Source organism: Pseudophryne corroboree, chromosome 9 (assembly GCF_028390025.1).
Source record: "Pseudophryne corroboree isolate aPseCor3 chromosome 9, aPseCor3.hap2, whole genome shotgun sequence".
Classification (NCBI taxonomy): Eukaryota; Metazoa; Chordata; class Amphibia; order Anura; family Myobatrachidae; genus Pseudophryne; species Pseudophryne corroboree.
In genome coordinates, this window is record NC_086452.1 from 3,967,918 (window position 1) to 3,985,619 (window position 17,702).

The 17,702-nt window shown below is 49.9% G+C and overlaps 1 protein-coding gene across 2 annotated transcripts in view; it reads left to right on the forward strand.

The window, feature by feature from the left end:
* Positions 1–17,702, forward strand: part of SCP2 (sterol carrier protein 2) — a 135,212-nt gene that overhangs the window by 88,842 nt on the left and 28,668 nt on the right. For both annotated transcript variants that reach the window (XM_063938895.1, XM_063938896.1), the window contains one exon: positions 846–996. In XM_063938895.1, coding sequence (XP_063794965.1) covers positions 846–996 — 151 coding nt within the window. The remainder of the gene's footprint in view (positions 1–845; positions 997–17,702) is intronic.

The following is a 17,702-nucleotide window of genomic DNA, read 5'->3' on the forward strand; positions in this document are numbered from 1 at the left end:
TAGGACCTGCAGCATAGTGGGGTCTCTTGTCGGGGGGCTGCAGGCTTCCATGTTTTGATTAATACATGAATAAAACGCCACAGGTTATTGTCAGTATGTGTGCGCGCGCGCACACACACACACACACACACACACACACACACACACACACACACACACACACACACACACACACACACACACACACACACACACACACACACACACACACACACACACACACCACCATCGCTCAGTGATCCTGTTGCTGTACTCTGTGTTGTCCCCCCACATGAGTTACAGGACGCTATAAATCACTTTCCAAGTGTCACCAGCAATATATATAAATAAGCAATCGTCTTATAACAACAATTTATGAAAGACATTCTCCATGCGATACACACACTGAGACAGAACACATCACTACACAAGTCACACAGGGTGTGTCACTCTGAGGTGTGCAGGGTATGGTCTCTATGGGCGGGGCTGCACAGGGTCACATGGTATATAGAGTATAGCAGGCAGCTGCAGTACCGGCGGTGGACGCCAGGGTGCAGCACTCGCGGTGTGGGAGGAGCGGTGCTGGGCGGCAGGGTGCGCTGTAGAGCCGGAAGCAGCGCTAGTACAGTCAGTGTCAGGCCCGGCTCAGTCAGTCACGTCCTCTGTGTCTCCGAGCTGCCTCACTCATCTATCTCCGGTCAGGGCTGGCTCAGTGACTCAGTGTCCCCTCTCTCTCCGGCCAGGGCTGGCTCAGTGACCCAGTGTCCCCTCTCTCTCCGGTCAGGGCTGGCTCAGTGACTCAGTGTCCCCTCTCTCTCCGGTCAGGGCTGGCTCAGTGACTCAGTGTCCCCTCTCTCTCCGGTCAGGGCTGGCTCAGTGCGCCGAGCTGTGCTGGCAGCTCCGCGGTCGGGCGGGGAAGCGGCAGGTACCGGGCGCCAGGCTCGCGCTGCAGCATAACATCGGACTCGGGGGAGCGGCGGTGGTGACGCTGTACAGGATGGGGTTCCCGGAGACCGGGTGAGTGTAATGTCCTGTCCCTGCAGTGTGTGTAGAGTCACTGTGTAATGTCCTGTCCCTGCAGTGTGTGTGTAGTCACTGTGTAATGTCCTGTCCCTGCAGTGTGTGTAGAGTCACTGTGTAATGTCCTGTCCCTGCAGTGTGTGTGTGTAGTCACTGTGTAATGTCCTGTCCCTGCAGTGTGTGTGTAGTCACTGTGTAATGTCCTGTCCCTGCAGTGTGTGTGTAGTCACTGTGTAATGTCCTGTTCCTGCAGTGTGTGTGTGTAGTCACTGTGTAATGTCCTGTCCCTGCAGTGTGTGTGTGTGTGTAGTCACTGTGTAATGTCCTGTCCCTGCAGTGTGTGTGTGTGTAGTCACTGTGTAATGTCCTGTCCCTGCAGTGTGTGTGTGTAGTCACTGTGTAATGTCCTGTCCCTGCAGTGTGTGTGTAGTCACTGTGTAATGTCCTGTCCCTGCAGTGTGTGTGTGTGTAGTCACTGTGTAATGTCCTGTCCCTGCAGTGTGTGTGTGTAGTCACTGTGTAATGTCCTGTCCCTGCAGTGTGTGTGTGTGTGTGTAGAGTCACTGTGTAATGTCCTGTCCCTGCAGTGTGTGTGTAGTCACTGTGTAATGTCCTGTCCCTGCAGTGTGTGTGTAGTCACTGTGTAATGTCCTGTCCCTGCAGTGTGTGTGTAGTCACTGTGTAATGTCCTGTCCCTGCAGTGTGTGTAGTCACTGTGTAATGTCCTGTCCCTGCAGTGTGTGTAGTCACTGTGTAATGTCCTGTCCCTGCAGTGTGTGTGTAGTCACTGTGTAATGTCCTGTCCCTGCAGTGTGTGTGTAGTCACTGTGTAATGTCCTGTCCCTGCAGTGTGTGTGTAGTCACTGTGTAATGTCCTGTCCCTGCAGTGTGTGTAGTCACTGTGTAATGTCCTGTCCCTGCAGTGTGTGTGTGTAGTCACTGTGTAATGTCCTGTCCCTGCAGTGTGTGTGTGTAGTCACTGTGTAATGTCCTGTCCCTGCAGTGTGTGTGTAGTCACTGTGTAATGTCCTGTCCCTGCAGTGTGTGTGTAGTCACTGTGTAATGTCCTGTTCCTGCAGTGTGTGTGTAGTCACTGTGTAATGTCCTGTCCCTGCAGTGTGTGTGTGTGTAGTCACTGTGTAATGTCCTGTCCCTGCAGTGTGTGTGTGTGTAGTCACTGTGTAATGTCCTGTCCCTGCAGTGTGTGTGTAGTCACTGTGTAATGTCCTGTCCCTGCAGTGTGTGTGTGTGTAGTCACTGTGTAATGTCCTGTCCCTGCAGTGTGTGTGTGTAGTCACTGTGTAATGTCCTGTCCCTGCAGTGTGTGTAGTCACTGTGTAATGTTCTGTCCCTGCAGTGTGTGTGTGTAGTCACTGTGTAATGTCCTGTCCCTGCAGTGTGTGTGTGTGTGTAGTCACTGTGTAATGTCCTGTCCCTGCAGTGTGTGTGTAGTCACTGTGTAATGTCCTGTTCCTGCAGTGTGTGTGTGTAGTCACTGTGTAATGTCCTGTCCCTGCAGTGTGTGTGTGTGTGTAGTCACTGTGTAATGTCCTGTCCCTGCAGTGTGTGTGTGTGTAGTCACTGTGTAATGTCCTGTCCCTGCAGTGTGTGTGTAGTCACTGTGTAATGTCCTGTCCCTGCAGTGTGTGTGTGTGTGTGTAGTCACTGTGTAATGTCCTGTCCCTGCAGTGTGTGTGTGTAGTCACTGTGTAATGTCCTGTCCCTGCAGTGTGTGTGTAGTCACTGTGTAATGTCCTGTCCCTGCAGTGTGTGTGTAGTTACTGTGTAATGTCCTGTCCCTGCAGTGTGTGTGTGTAGTCACTGTGTAATGTCCTGTCCCTGCAGTGTGTGTGTAGTCACTGTGTAATGTCCTGTCCCTGCAGTGTGTGTGTAGTCACTGTGTAATGTCCTGTCCCTGCAGTGTGTGTAGAGTCACTGTGTAATGTCCTGTCCCTGCAGTGTGTGTAGAGTCACTGTGTAATGTCCTGTCCCTGCAGTGTGTGTGTGTGTAGTCACTGTGTAATGTCCTGTCCCTGCAGTGTGTGTGTAGTCACTGTGTAATGTCCTGTTCCTGCAGTGTGTGTGTAGTCACTGTGTAATGTCCTGTCCCTGCAGTGTGTGTGTGTGTGTGTGTGTGTAGTTACTGTGTAATGTCCTGTCCCTGCAGTGTGTGTGTGTAGTCACTGTGTAATGTCCTGTCCCTGCAGTGTGTGTAGTCACTGTGTAATGTCCTGTCCCTGCAGTGTGTGTGTGTGTAGTCACTGTGTAATGTCCTGTCCCTGCAGTGTGTGTGTGTGTGTGTGTAGTCACTGTGTAATGTCCTGTCCCTGCAGTGTGTGTGTGTAGTCACTGTGTAATGTCCTGTCCCTGCAGTGTGTGTGTAGTCACTGTGTAATGTCCTGTCCCTGCAGTGTGTGTGTGTAGTCACTGTGTAATGTCCTGTCCCTGCAGTGTGTGTGTAGTCACTGTGTAATGTCCTGTCCCTGCAGTGTGTGTAGTTACTGTGTAATGTCCTGTCCCTGCAGTGTGTGTGTGTAGTCACTGTGTAATGTCCTGTCCCTGCAGTGTGTGTGTGTAGTCAGTGTAATGTCCTGTCCCTGCAGTGTGTGTGTAGTCACTGTGTAATGTCCTGTCCCTGCAGTGTGTGTAGTCACTGTGTAATGTCCTGTTCCTGCAGTGTGTGTGTGTAGTCACTGTGTAATGTCCTGTCCCTGCAGTGTGTGTGTGTGTAGTCACTGTGTAATGTCCTGTCCCTGCAGTGTGTGTGTGTGTGTAGTTACTGTGTAATGTCCTGTCCCTGCAGTGTGTGTGTGTGTGTGTGTGTAGTCACTGTGTAATGTCCTGTCCCTGCAGTGTGTGTGTAGTCACTGTGTAATGTCCTGTCCCTGCAGTGTGTGTGTGTGTGTGTAGTTACTGTGTAATGTCCTGTCCCTGCAGTGTGTGTGTGTAGTCACTGTGTAATGTCCTGTCCCTGCAGTGTGTGTGTGTAGTCACTGTGTAATGTCCTGTCCCTGCAGTGTGTGTGTAGTCACTGTGTAATGTCCTGTCCCTGCAGTGTGTGTGTGTAGTCACTGTGTAATGTCCTGTCCCTGCAGTGTGTGTGTGTAGTCACTGTGTAATGTCCTGTCCCTGCAGTGTGTGTGTAGTCACTGTGTAATGTCCTGTCCCTGCAGTGTGTGTGTAGAGTCACTGTGTAATGTCCTGTCCCTGCAGTGTGTGTAGTCACTGTGTAATGTCCTGTCCCTGCAGTGTGTGTGTAGTCACTGTGTAATGTCCTGTCCCTGCAGTGTGTGTAGTCACTGTGTAATGTCCTGTCCCTGCAGTGTGTGTGTAGTCACTGTGTAATGTCCTGTCCCTGCAGTGTGTGTAGTCACTGTGTAATGTCCTGTCCCTGCAGTGTGTGTAGAGTCACTGTGTAATGTCCTGTCCCTGCAGTGTGTGTAGAGTCACTGTGTAATGTCCTGTCCCTGCAGTGTGTGTGTGTAGAGTCACTGTGTAATGTCCTGTCCCTGCAGTGTGTGTGTGTGGAGTCACTGTGTAATGTCCTGTCCCTGCAGTGTGTGTGTGTGTGGAGTCACTGTGTAATGTCCTGTCCCTGCAGTGTGTGTGTAGTCACTGTGTAATGTCCTGTCCCTGCAGTGTGTGTGTAGAGTCACTGTGTAATGTCCTGTCCCTGCAGTGTGTGTAGTCACTGTGTAATGTCCTGTCCCTGCAGTGTGTGTAGAGTCACTGTGTAATGTCCTGTCCCTGCAGTGTGTGTGTGTAGTCACTGTGTAATGTCCTGTCCCTGCAGTGTGTGTGTGTGTAGTCACTGTGTAATGTCCTGTCCCTGCAGTGTGTGTGTGTGTAGTCACTGTGTAATGTCCTGTCCCTGCAGTGTGTGTGTAGTCACTGTGTAATGTCCTGTCCCTGCAGTGTGTGTGTAGAGTCACTGTGTAATGTCCTGTCCCTGCAGTGTGTGTAGAGTCACTGTGTAATGTCCTGTCCCTGCAGTGTGTGTAGAGTCACTGTGTAATGTCCTGTCCCTGCAGTGTGTGTGTGTAGTCACTGTGTAATGTCCTGTCCCTGCAGTGTGTGTGTAGTCGCTGTGTAATGTCCTGTCCCTGCAGTGTGTGTGTAGTCACTGTGTAATGTCCTGTCCCTGCAGTGTGTGTGTGTGTGTGTAGTTACTGTGTAATGTCCTGTCCCTGCAGTGTGTGTGTGTAGTCACTGTGTAATGTCCTGTCCCTGCAGTGTGTGTAGTCACTGTGTAATGTCCTGTCCCTGCAGTGTGTGTGTGTAGTTACTGTGTAATGTCCTGTCCCTGCAGTGTGTGTGTAGTCACTGTGTAATGTCCTGTCCCTGCAGTGTGTGTGTAGTCACTGTGTAATGTCCTGTCCCTGCAGTGTGTGTGTAGTCACTGTGTAATGTCCTGTCCCTGCAGTGTGTGTGTGTAGTCACTGTGTAATGTCCTGTCTCTGCAGTGTGTGTAGTCACTGTGTAATGTCCTGTCCCTGCAGTGTGTGTGTAGTCACTGTGTAATGTCCTGTCCCTGCAGTGTGTGTAGTCACTGTGTAATGTCCTGTCCTTGCAGTGTGTGTAGTCACTGTGTAATGTCCTGTCCCTGCAGTGTGTGTGTAGTCACTGTGTAATGTCCTGTCCCTGCAGTGTGTGTAGTCACTGTGTAATGTCCTGTCCCTGCAGTGTGTGTAGTCACTGTGTAATGTCCTGTCCCTGCAGTGTGTGTAGTCACTGTGTAATGTCCTGTCCCTGCAGTGTGTGTGTAGTCACTGTGTAATGTCCTGTCCCTGCAGTGTGTGTAGTCACTGTGTAATGTCCTGTCCCTGCAGTGTGTGTAGAGTCACTGTGTAATGTCCTGTCCCTGCAGTGTGTGTAGTCACTGTGTAATGTCCTGTCCCTGCAGTGTGTGTGTGTAGTCACTGTGTAATGTCCTGTCCCTGCAGTGTGTGTGTGTAGTCACTGTGTAATGTCCTGTCCCTGCAGTGTGTGTGTAGTCACTGTGTAATGTCCTGTCCCTGCAGTGTGTGTGTAGTCACTGTGTAATGTCCTGTCTCTGCAGTGTGTGTAGTCACTGTGTAATGTCCTGTCTCTGCAGTGTGTGTAGTCACTGTGTAATGTCCTGTCTCTGCAGTGTGTGTAGTCACTGTGTAATGTCCTGTCCCTGCAGTGTGTGTGTAGAGTCACTGTGTAATGTCCTGTCCCTGCAGTGTGTGTGTAGAGTCACTGTGTAATGTCCTGTCCCTGCAGTGTGTGTGTAGAGTCACTGTGTAATGTCCTGTCCCTGCAGTGTGTGTGTAGAGTCACTGTGTAATGTCCTGTCCCTGCAGTGTGTGTGTGTAGTCACTGTGTAATGTCCTGTCCCTGCAGTGTGTGTGTAGTCACTGTGTAATGTCCTGTCTCTGCAGAGTGTGTGTGTGTGTGTGTGTGTGTGTGTGTGTGTGTGTAGTCACTGTGTAATGTCCTTTCTCTATCGTCCTAGTGGATGCTGGGGTTCCTGAAAGGACCATGGGGAATAGCGGCTCCGCAGGAGACAGGGCACAAAAAGTAAAGCTTTTCCAGATCAGGTGGTGTGCACTGGCTCCTCCCCCTATGACCCTCCTCCAGACTCCAGTTAGATTTTTGTGCCCGGCCGAGAAGGGTACAATTCTAGGTGGCTCTCATAAAGAGCTGCTTAGAGAAGTTTAGCTTAGGTTTTTTATTTTACAGTGATTCCTGCTGGCAACAGGATCACTGCAACGAGGGACAGAGGGGAGAAGGAGTGAACTCACCTGCGTGCAGGATGGATTGGCTTCTTGGCTACTGGACATGAAGCTCCAGAGGGACGATCACAGGTACAGCCTGGATAGTCACCGGAGCCGCGCCGCCGGCCCCCTCGCAGATGCTGAAGCAAGAAGAGGTCCAGAATCGGCGGCTGAAGACTCCTGCAGTCTTCTAAAGGTAGCGCACAGCACTGCAGCTGTGCGCCATTTTCCTCTCAGCACACTTCACACGGCAGTCACTGAGGGTGCAGGGCGCTGGGAGGGGGGCGCCCTGGGAGGCAAATGTAAACCTATATAAGGCTAAAAATACCTCACATATAGCCCCCAGAGGCTATATGGAGATATTTAACCCCTGCCTAAATGCAATAAATAGCGGGAGACGAGCCCGCCGGAAAAGGGGCGGGGCCTATCTCCTCAGCACACAGCGCCATTTTCTCTCACAGAAAGGCTGGAGAGAAGGCTCCCAGGCTCTCCCCTGCACTGCACTACAGAAACAGGGTTTAAACAGAGAGGGGGGGCACTAAATTGGCGATATAAATATATTAAAGATGCTATAAGGGAGAAACACTTATATAAGGTTGTCCCTATGTAATTATAGCGTTTTTTTGGTGTGTGCTGGCAAACTCTCCCTCTGTCTCTCCAAAGGGCTGGTGGGGTCCTGTCCTCTGTCAGAGCATTCCCGGTGTGTGTGTGCTGTGTGTCGGTACGTGTGTGTCGACATGTATGAGGACGATGTTGGAGGAGGCGGAGCAAATTGCCTATGATGGTGATGTCACTCTCTAGGGAGTCGACACCGGTATGGATGGCTTATTTAGGGAATTACGTGAGAATGTCAACACGCTGCAAGGTCGGTTGACGACATGAGACGGCCGACAAACAATTAGTACCGGTCCAGGCGTCTCAGAAACACCGTCAGGGGCTTTAAAAACGCCCATTTACCTCAGTCGGTCGACACAGACACAGACACCGACACTGAATCCAGTGTCGACGGTGAATAAACAAACGTATTCCTTATTAGGGCCACACGTTAAGGGCAATGAAGGAGGTGTTACATATTTCTGATACTACAAGTACCACAAAAAAGGGTATTATGTGGGAGTGAAAAAACTACCTGTAGTTTTTCCTGAATCAGATAAAATAAAATGAAGTGTGTGATGATGCGTGGGTTTACCCCGATAGCAAATATTGGCGTTATACCTTTTCCCGCCAGAAGTTAAGGCGCATTGGGAAACACCCCTTAGGGTGAATAAGGCGCTCACACGCTTATCAAGTGGCGTTACCGTCTCCAGAACGGCCGCCCTCAAGGAGCCAGCTGATAGGCAGCTGGAAAAATATCCTAAAAAGTATATACACACATAAGGTGGTTATACTGCGACCAGCGATCGCCATCAGCCTGGAGATGCAGTGCTGGGTTGGCTTGGTCGGTTTCCCTGACTGAAAATATCTGATTGATATAGAGCATTTAATGGGATGCATTATATATTTATGTATGCGAGATGCACAGAGGGTTATGTGCACTCTGGCATCAAAATAAGTGCGTGGTCCATATCTCCCAGAAGATGTCATGGACACGACAGTGGTCAGGTGATACATATCCCCTACGACACATGGAAGTATGGCCGTATAAAGGGAAAGAGTTATTTGGGGTCGGTCCAACGGACCTGGGGGTCTCGGCAACAGCTGGAAATCCAACCTTTTTACCCCAAGTTACATCTCAGCAGAAACAGACACCGTCTTTTCAGCCTCAATCTTTCCGTTCCCATGAGGGCAAGCGGGCAAAAGGCCAGTCATATCTGCCCAGACATAGAGGAAAGGGAAGTAGACTGCAGCAGACAGCCCCTTCCCAGGAAAGGAAGCCTTCCACCGCGTCTGCCAAGTCCCCAGCATGACGCTGGGGCCGTGTAAGCGGACTCAGGTTAGGTGGGGGTGTAGTCTCAAGAGTCTCGACGCGCAGTGGGATCACTCGCAAGTTGACCCCTGGATCGTAATAGTATATCCCAGGGGTACAGATTGGAGAGTCGAGACATCTTTTCCTCGCAGGTTCCTGAAGTCTGCGTTACCAACGGCTCCCTCCAACAGGGAGGCAGTATTGGGAAAAATTCACAAGCTGTATTTCCAGCAGGTGATAATCAAAGTACCCCTCCTACAACAAGGAAAGGGGTATTAGTCTTCCACACTATATTGTGGTACTGAAGCCAGACGGCTTGGTGAGACATAGTCTAAATCTGAAATCTTTGAACACTTACATAAAGGTTCAAATCAAGATGGAGTCACTCAGAGCAGTGATAGCGAACCGGAAAGAAGGGGACTATATGGTGTCCCTGGACATCAAGGCTTACCTCCATGTCCAAATTTGCCCTTCTCAACAAGGGTACATCGGGTTCGTGATACAGAACTGTCAATATCAGTTTCAAAAGTTGCCGTTGAATTATCCACGGCACCCCGGGCCTTTACCAAGGTAATGGCCGAAAAGATGATTCTCTTCAAAGAAAAGGGGCATCTTAATTATCCCTTACTTGGACGATATCCTGAAAGGGGCAAGTTCCAGAGAACAGTTGGAGGTCGGAAAAGAACTATCTAAAGTAGTTCTACGATAGCACGAGTGGATTCTAAATATTCCAAAAATCGCAGCTGTTTTTCCGATGATACGTCTGCTGTTCCTAGGAATGATTCTGGGCATAGTCCAGAAAAAGGTATTTCTCCTGGAGGGGAAAGCCAGGGAGTTATCCGACCTAGTCAGAAACCTCCTAAAACCAGGCCAAGTATCAGTGCATTAATGCACAGGAGGCCTGGGAAAAATGGTGGCTTCTTACGAAGCGATTCCATTCGGCAGATCTCACGCAAAACATTGTCAGGGAGATTTGCTGGACGAATGGTCCGGATCGCATCTTCAGATGCATCAGCGTATAACCCTGTCTCCAAGGACAAGGGTGTTTTTTCTGTGGGGGCTGCAGAGTGCTCGTCTTCTAGAGGGCAGCACATTCAGCTTTCAGGACTGTGTTCTGGTGACCACAGATGCCAGCCTGAGGGGCTGGGGAGCAGTCACACAGGGAAGAAATTTCCAAGGAGGTGTGGTCAAGTCTGGAGATTTCTCTCCACATGAATATACTGGAGCTAAGGGCAAGTTACACTGCTCTGAGCCTAGGAAGACCTCTGCTTCAAAGTCAACCGGTGCTGATCCAGTAGGACATCATCATGGCAGTCGCCCACGTAAGCAGACGGGGCGGCACAAGAAGCAGGAGGGCAATGACTGCAAGGATTCTTCGCTGGGCGAAAGATCATGTGATAACACTGTCAGCAGTGTTCATTCCGGGAGTGGACGACTGGGAAGATTTCCTCAGCATGAATGAATTCCACCCGGAAAAGTGGGAACTTCATCTGGAAGTTTCCACATGATTGTAAACCATTGGGAAAGACCAAAGGTGGTTATGCTGGCGTCCCACATGAAGCGCCAGGTCTAGAGACCCTCAGACAATAGCTGGGACGCTCTGGTAACACCGTGGGTGTACCAGTCGGTGTATGTGTTCCCTCCTCTGTTTTTCATACCCAGTGTATGGAAAATGATAGGAAGAAGAGGAGTAAGAACTATACTCGGGGCTCCGGTTTGGCCAAGAAGGACTTGGTACCCGGAACTTCAAGAGATACTAGGAAGGATCTTGATTCAGCAAGAATCATGTCTGTTCCAAGACTTACCGCAGCTGCGTTGACGCCAGGGCGGGGGAACGCCGGATCCTAAGGGAAGAAGGCATTCCGGAAGAGGTCATCCCTACCATGGTCAGAGCCAGGAAGGAGGTGACCGCACAACATTATCACCGCTTAGGTGAAAATATATGTTCCATAGTGTGAGGCCAGGAAGGCTCCACGGAAGAATTTCAACTAGGTTAATTCCTACATTTCCTGCAAACAGGAGTGTCTATGGGCCTAAAATTGGGGTCCATTAAGGTTCAAAATTTCGGCCTGTCGATTTTCTTCCAGAAAGAAAGTGGCTTCAGTTACTGAAGTCCAGAAGTTTGTTAAGGGAGTACTACAACCCCCTTCAATGTCTCCAGTGACACTGGGCGATCTCAATGTAGTTTTGGGATTCCTAAAATCACATTGGTTTAAGCAACTCAAATCTGTGGATTTGTTATATCTCACATGGTAAGTGACCATGTTGTTGGTCCTGGCCTCGGCCAGGTGAGTGTCAGGATTGGCGGCTGTGTCTCACAAAGCCATATCTGATTGTCCATTCGGACAGAGCAAAGCTGCGGACTCGTCCCCAGTTTCTCCTGAAGGTGGTGTCAGCGTTTCACCTGAACCAGCTTATTGTGGTACCTGCGGTTACTAGGGACTTGGTGGACTCCAAGTTGCTGGATGTTGTCAGGGCCCTGAAAATATAGTTTCCAGGTCGGCTGGAGTCAGGAAATCTGACTTGCTGTTTATCCTGTATGTACCCAACAAGCTGGGTGCTCCTGCTTCTAAGCAGTCGATTGCTCGTTGGATTTTTAGCACAGTTCAACTTGCACATTCTGTGGCAGGCATGCCACAGCCTAAATCGGTTAAGGCCCATTCCACAAGGAAGGTGGGCTCATCTTGGGCGGCTGCCCGAGGGGTCTCGGCATTACAACTCTGCCGAGCAACTACGTAGTCGGGGGAGAACACGTTTGTAAATTTCTACAAATATGATACCCTGGCAAAAGAGGACATGGAATTCTCTCATTCGGTGCTGCAGAGTCATCCGCACTCTCCCGCCCGTTTTGGGAGCTTTGGTATAATCCCCATGGTCCTTTCAGGAACCCCAGCATCCACTAGGACGATAGAGAAAATAAGAATTTACTTACCGATAATTCTATTTCTCGGAGTCCGTAGTGGATGCTGGGCGCCCATCCCAAGTGCGGATTATCTGCAATACTTGTACATAGTTATTGCTAACTAATTCGGGTTACTGTTGTAGTGAGCCATCTTTCAGAGGCTCCTCTGTTATCATACTGTTAACTGGGTTCAGATCACAGGTTGTACAGTGTGATTGGTGTGGCTGGTATGAGTCTTACCAGGGATTCAAAATCCTCCCTTATTGTGTACGCTCGTCCGGGCACAGTACCTAACTGGAGTCTGGAGGAGGGTCATAGGGGGAGGAGCCAGTGCACACCACCTGATCTGGAAAAGCTTTACTTTTTGTGCCCTGTCTCCTGCGGAGCCGCTATTCCCCATGGTCCTTTCAGGAACCCCAGCATCCACTACGGACTCCGAGAAATAGAATTATCGGTAAGTAAATTCTTATTGTCTCTGCAGTGTGTGTAGTCACTGTGTAATGTCCTGTCCCTGCAGTGTGTGTGTAGTCACTGTGTAATGTCCTGTCCCTGCAGTGTGTAGTCACTGTGTAATGTCCTGTCCCTGCAGTGTGTGTGTGTGTGTGTAGTCACTGTGTAATGTCCTGTCCCTGCAGTGTGTGTAGTCACTGTGTAATGTCCTGTCCCTGCAGTGTGTGTAGAGTCACTGTGTAATGTCCTGTCCCTGCAGTGTGTGTGTGTGTGTGTGTGTGTGTGTAGTCACTGTGTAATGTCCTGTCCCTGCAGTGTGTGTGTGTGTGTAGTCACTGTGTAATGTCCTGTCCCTGCAGTGTGTGTGTAGTCACTGTGTAATGTCCTGTCCCTGCAGTGTGTGTGTAGTCACTGTGTAATGTCCTGTCCCTGCAGTGTGTGTGTAGTCACTGTGTAATGTCCTGTCCCTGCAGTGTGTGTAGTCACTGTGTAATGTCCTGTCCCTGCAGTGTGTGTGTAGTCACTGTGTAATGTCCTGTCCCTGCAGTGTGTGTGTAGTCACTGTGTAATGTCCTGTCCCTGCAGTGTGTGTGTGTAGTCACTGTGTAATGTCCTGTCCCTGCAGTGTGTGTGTAGTCACTGTGTAATGTCCTGTCCCTGCAGTGTGTGTAGTCACTGTGTAATGTCCTGTCCCTGCAGTGTGTGTAGTCACTGTGTAATGTCCTGTCCCTGCAGTGTGTGTAGTCACTGTGTAATGTCCTGTCCCTGCAGTGTGTGTAGTCACTGTGTAATGTCCTGTCCCTGCAGTGTGTGTAGAGTCACTGTGTAATGTCCTGTCCCTGCAGTGTGTGGGTAGTCACTGTGTAATGTCCTGTCCCTGCAGTGTGTGTGTAGAGTCACTGTGTAATGTCCTGTCCCTGCAGTGTGTGTAGTCACTGTGTAATGTCCTGTCTCTGCAGTGTGTGTGTGTGTGTGTGTGTGTGTGTGTGTAGTCACTGTGTAATGTCCTGTCTCTGCAGTGTGTGTAGTCACTGTGTAATGTCCTGTCCCTGCAGTGTGTGTGTGTAGTCACTGTGTAATGTCCTGTCCCTGCAGTGTGTGTGTGTGTGTGTGTGTGTGTGTGTGTGTGTGTGTGTGTGGTCACTGTGTAATGTCCTGTCCCTGCAGTGTGTGTGTGTGTGTAGTCACTGTGTAATGTCCTGTCCCTGCAGTGTGTGTGTAGTCACTGTGTAATGTCCTGTCCCTGCAGTGTGTGTAGTCACTGTGTAATGTCCTGTCTCTGCAGTGTGTGTGTGTGTGTGTGTGTGTAGTCACTGTGTAATGTCCTGTCTCTGCAGTGTGTGTGTGTGTGTGTGTGTGTGTAGTCACTGTGTAATGTCCTGTCCCTGCAGTGTGTGTGTGTGTAGTCACTGTGTAATGTCCTGTCCCTGCAGTGTGTGTGTAGTCACTGTGTAATGTCCTGTCTCTGCAGTGTGTGTAGTCACTGTGTAATGTCCTGTCTCTGCAGTGTGTGTAGTCACTGTGTAATGTCCTGTCTCTGCAGTGTGTGTGTGTAGTCACTGTGTAATGTCCTGTCTCTGCAGTGTGTGTGTGTAGTCACTGTGTAATGTCCTGTCTCTGCAGTGTGTGTAGTCACTGTGTAATGTCCTGTCCCTGCAGTGTGTGTGTGTGTGTGTGTGTGTGTGTAGTCACTGTGTAATGTCCTGTCTCTGCAGTGTGTGTAGTCGCTATGTAATGTCCTGTCTCTGCAGTGTGTGTGTGTGTGCAGTCACTGTGTAATGTCCTGTCCCTGCAGTGTGTGTGTAGTCACTGTGTAATGTCCTGTCCCTGCAGTGTGTGTGTAGTCACTGTGTAATGTCCTGTCCCTGCAGTGTGTGTGTAGTCACTGTGTAATGTCCTGTCCCTGCAGTGTGTGTGTGTGTGTGTGTGTGTGTGTGTGTGTGTGTATGTAGTCACTGTGTAATGTCCTGTCTCTGCAGTGTGTGTGTAGTCACTGTGTAATGTCCTGTCCCTGCAGTGTGTGTGTAGTCACTGTGTAATGTCCTGTCCCTGCAGTGTGTGTGTGTGTAGTCACTGTGTAATGTCCTGTCCCTGCAGTGTGTGTGTAGTCACTGTGTAATGTCCTGTCCCTGCAGTGTGTGTGTGTGTGTGTGTGTAGTCACTGTGTAATGTCCTGTCCCTGCAGTGTGTGTGTGTGTAGTCACTGTGTAATGTCCTGTCCCTGCAGTGTGTGTAGTCACTGTGTAATGTCCTGTCCCTGCAGTGTGTGTAGAGTCACTGTGTAATGTCCTGTCCCTGCAGTGTGTGTAGTCACTGTGTAATGTCCTGTCCCTGCAGTGTGTGTGTGTGTGTGTGTGTGTGTGTGTGTAGTCACTGTGTAATGTCCTGTCCCTGCAGTGTGTGTAGTCACTGTGTAATGTCCTGTCCCTGCAGTGTGTGTGTGTGTAGTCACTGTGTAATGTCCTGTCCCTGCAGTGTGTGTGTGTGTGTGTGTGTGTGTGTGTGTGTGTGTGTGTGTGTGTGTGTGTGTGTGTGTGGTCACTGTGTAATGTCCTGTCTCTGCAGTGTGTGTGTGTGTGTGTGTGTGTGTGTGTAGTCACTGTGTAATGTCCTGTCCCTGCAGTGTGTGTGGAGTCACTGTGTAATGTCCTGTCCCTGCAGTGTGTGTGGAGTCACTGTGTAATGTCCTGTCCCTGCAGTGTGTGGGTAGTCACTGTGTAATGTCCTGTCCCTGCAGTGTGTGTGTAGAGTCACTGTGTAATGTCCTGTCCCTGCAGTGTGTGTAGAGTCACTGTGTAATGTCCTGTCCCTGCAGTGTGTGTAGTCACTGTGTAATGTCCTGTCTCTGCAGTGTGTGTGTGTGTGTGTGTGTAGTCACTGTGTAATGTCCTGTCTCTGCAGTGTGTGTAGTCACTGTGTAATGTCCTGTCCCTGCAGTGTGTGTGTGTGTAGTCACTGTGTAATGTCCTGTCCCTGCAGTGTGTGTGTGTGTGTGTAGTCACTGTGTAATGTCCTGTCCCTGCAGTGTGTGTGTGTAGTCACTGTGTAATGTCCTGTCCCTGCAGTGTGTGTGTGTAGTCACTGTGTAATGTCCTGTCCCTGCAGTGTGTGTGTAGTCACTGTGTAATGTCCTGTCCCTGCAGTGTGTGTGTAGTCACTGTGTAATGTCCTGTCTCTGCAGTGTGTGTGTGTGTGTAGTCACTGTGTAATGTCCTGTCTCTGCAGTGTGTGTGTGTGTGTGTAGTCACTGTGTAATGTCCTGTCCCTGCAGTGTGTGTGTGTGTAGTCACTGTGTAATGTCCTGTCCCTGCAGTGTGTGTGTAGTCACTGTGTAATGTCCTGTCTCTGCAGTGTGTGTAGTCACTGTGTAATGTCCTGTCTCTGCAGTGTGTGTGTGTAGTCACTGTGTAATGTCCTGTCTCTGCAGTGTGTGTGTGTAGTCACTGTGTAATGTCCTGTCTCTGCAGTGTGTGTAGTCACTGTGTAATGTCCTGTCCCTGCAGTGTGTGTGTGTGTGTGTGTGTGTAGTCACTGTGTAATGTCCTGTCTCTGCAGTGTGTGTAGTCGCTATGTAATGTCCTGTCTCTGCAGTGTGTGTGTGTGTGCAGTCACTGTGTAATGTCCTGTCCCTGCAGTGTGTGTGTAGTCACTGTGTAATGTCCTGTCCCTGCAGTGTGTGTGTAGTCACTGTGTAATGTCCTGTCCCTGCAGTGTGTGTGTAGTCACTGTGTAATGTCCTGTCCCTGCAGTGTGTGTGTGTGTGTGTGTGTGTGTATGTAGTCACTGTGTAATGTCCTGTCCCTGCAGTGTGTGTGTAGTCACTGTGTAATGTCCTGTCCCTGCAGTGTGTGTGTGTGTAGTCACTGTGTAATGTCCTGTCCCTGCAGTGTGTGTGTAGTCACTGTGTAATGTCCTGTCCCTGCAGTGTGTGTAGAGTCACTGTGTAATGTCCTGTCCCTGCAGTGTGTGTGTAGTCACTGTGTAATGTCCTGTCCCTGCAGTGTGTGTGTGTGTAGTCACTGTGTAATGTCCTGTCCCTGCAGTGTGTGTGTAGTCACTGTGTAATGTCCTGTCCCTGCAGTGTGTGTGTGTGTGTGTGTAGTCACTGTGTAATGTCCTGTCCCTGCAGTGTGTGTGTGTGTAGTCACTGTGTAATGTCCTGTCCCTGCAGTGTGTGTAGTCACTGTGTAATGTCCTGTCCCTGCAGTGTGTGTGTAGTCACTGTGTAATGTCCTGTCTCTGCAGTGTGTGTGTAGTCACTGTGTAATGTCCTGTCTCTGCAGTGTGTGTGTGTAGTCACTGTGTAATGTCCTGTCTCTGCAGTGTGTGTGTGTGTGTGTGTGTGTGTAGTCACTGTGTAATGTCCTGTCTCTGCAGTGTGTGTGTGTGTGTAGTCACTGTGTAATGTCCTGTCTCTGCAGTGTGTGTGTGTGTGTGTGTGTGTGTAGTCACTGTGTAATGTCCTGTCTCTGCAGTGTGTGTGTGTAGTCACTGTGTAATGTCCTGTCCCTGCAGTGTGTGTGTGTAGTCACTGTGTAATGTCCTGTCCCTGCAGTGTGTGTGTGTAGTCACTGTGTAATGTCCTGTCCCTGCAGTGTGTGTAGAGTCACTGTGTAATGTCCTGTCCCTGCAGTGTGTGTGTAGTCACTGTGTAATGTCCTGTCTCTGCAGTGTGTGTGTGTGTGTGTGTGTGTAGTCACTGTGTAATGTCCTGTCTCTGCAGTGTGTGTGTGTGTGTGTGTGTGTGTGTGTGTGTGTGTAGTCACTGTGTAATGTCCTGTCTCTGCAGTGTGTGTGTGTAGTCACTGTGTAATGTCCTGTCCCTGCAGTGTGTGTGTGTGTGTGTGTGTGTGGTCACTGTGTAATGTCCTGTCCCTGCAGTGTGTGTGTAGTCACTGTGTAATGTCCTGTCCCTGCAGTGTGTGTGTGTGTGTGTAGTCACTGTGTAATGTCCTGTCCCTGCAGTGTGTGTAGAGTCACTGTGTAATGTCCTGTCCCTGCAGTGTGTGTGTGTGTGTGTAGTCACTGTGTAATGTCCTGTCCCTGCAGTGTGTGTGTGTAGTCACTGTGTAATGTCCTGTCTCTGCAGTGTGTGTGTGTAGTCACTGTGTAATGTCCTGTCCCTGCAGTGTGTGTGTGTGTGTGTGTGTGTGTGTGTGTGTGTGTGTGTGTGTGTGTAGTCACTGTGTAATGTCCTGTCCCTGCAGTGTGTGTGTGTGTGTGTGTGTGTGTGGTCACTGTGTAATGTCCTGTCTCTGCAGTGTGTGTGTGTGTGTGTGTGTGTGTGTAGTCACTGTGTAATGTCCTGTCCCTGCAGTGTGTGTAGTCACTGTGTAATGTCCTGTCCCTGCAGTGTGTGTGTAGTCACTGTGTAATGTCCTGTCTCTGCAGTGTGTGTGTGTGTAGTCACTGTGTAATGTCCTGTCTCTGCAGTGTGTGTGTGTGTAGTCACTGTGTAATGTCCTGTCCCTGCAGTGTGTGTGGTCACTGTGTAATGTCCTGTCTCTGCAGTGTGTGTGTGTGTGTGTAGTCACTGTGTAATGTCCTGTCCCTGCAGTGTGTGTGTAGTCACTGTGTAATGTCCTGTCTCTGCAGTGTGTGTGTGTAGTCACTGTGTAATGTCCTGTCTCTGCTGTGTGTGTGTGTGTGTGTGTGTGTGTAGTCACTGTGTAATGTCCTGTCCCTGCAGTGTGTGTGTGTGTAG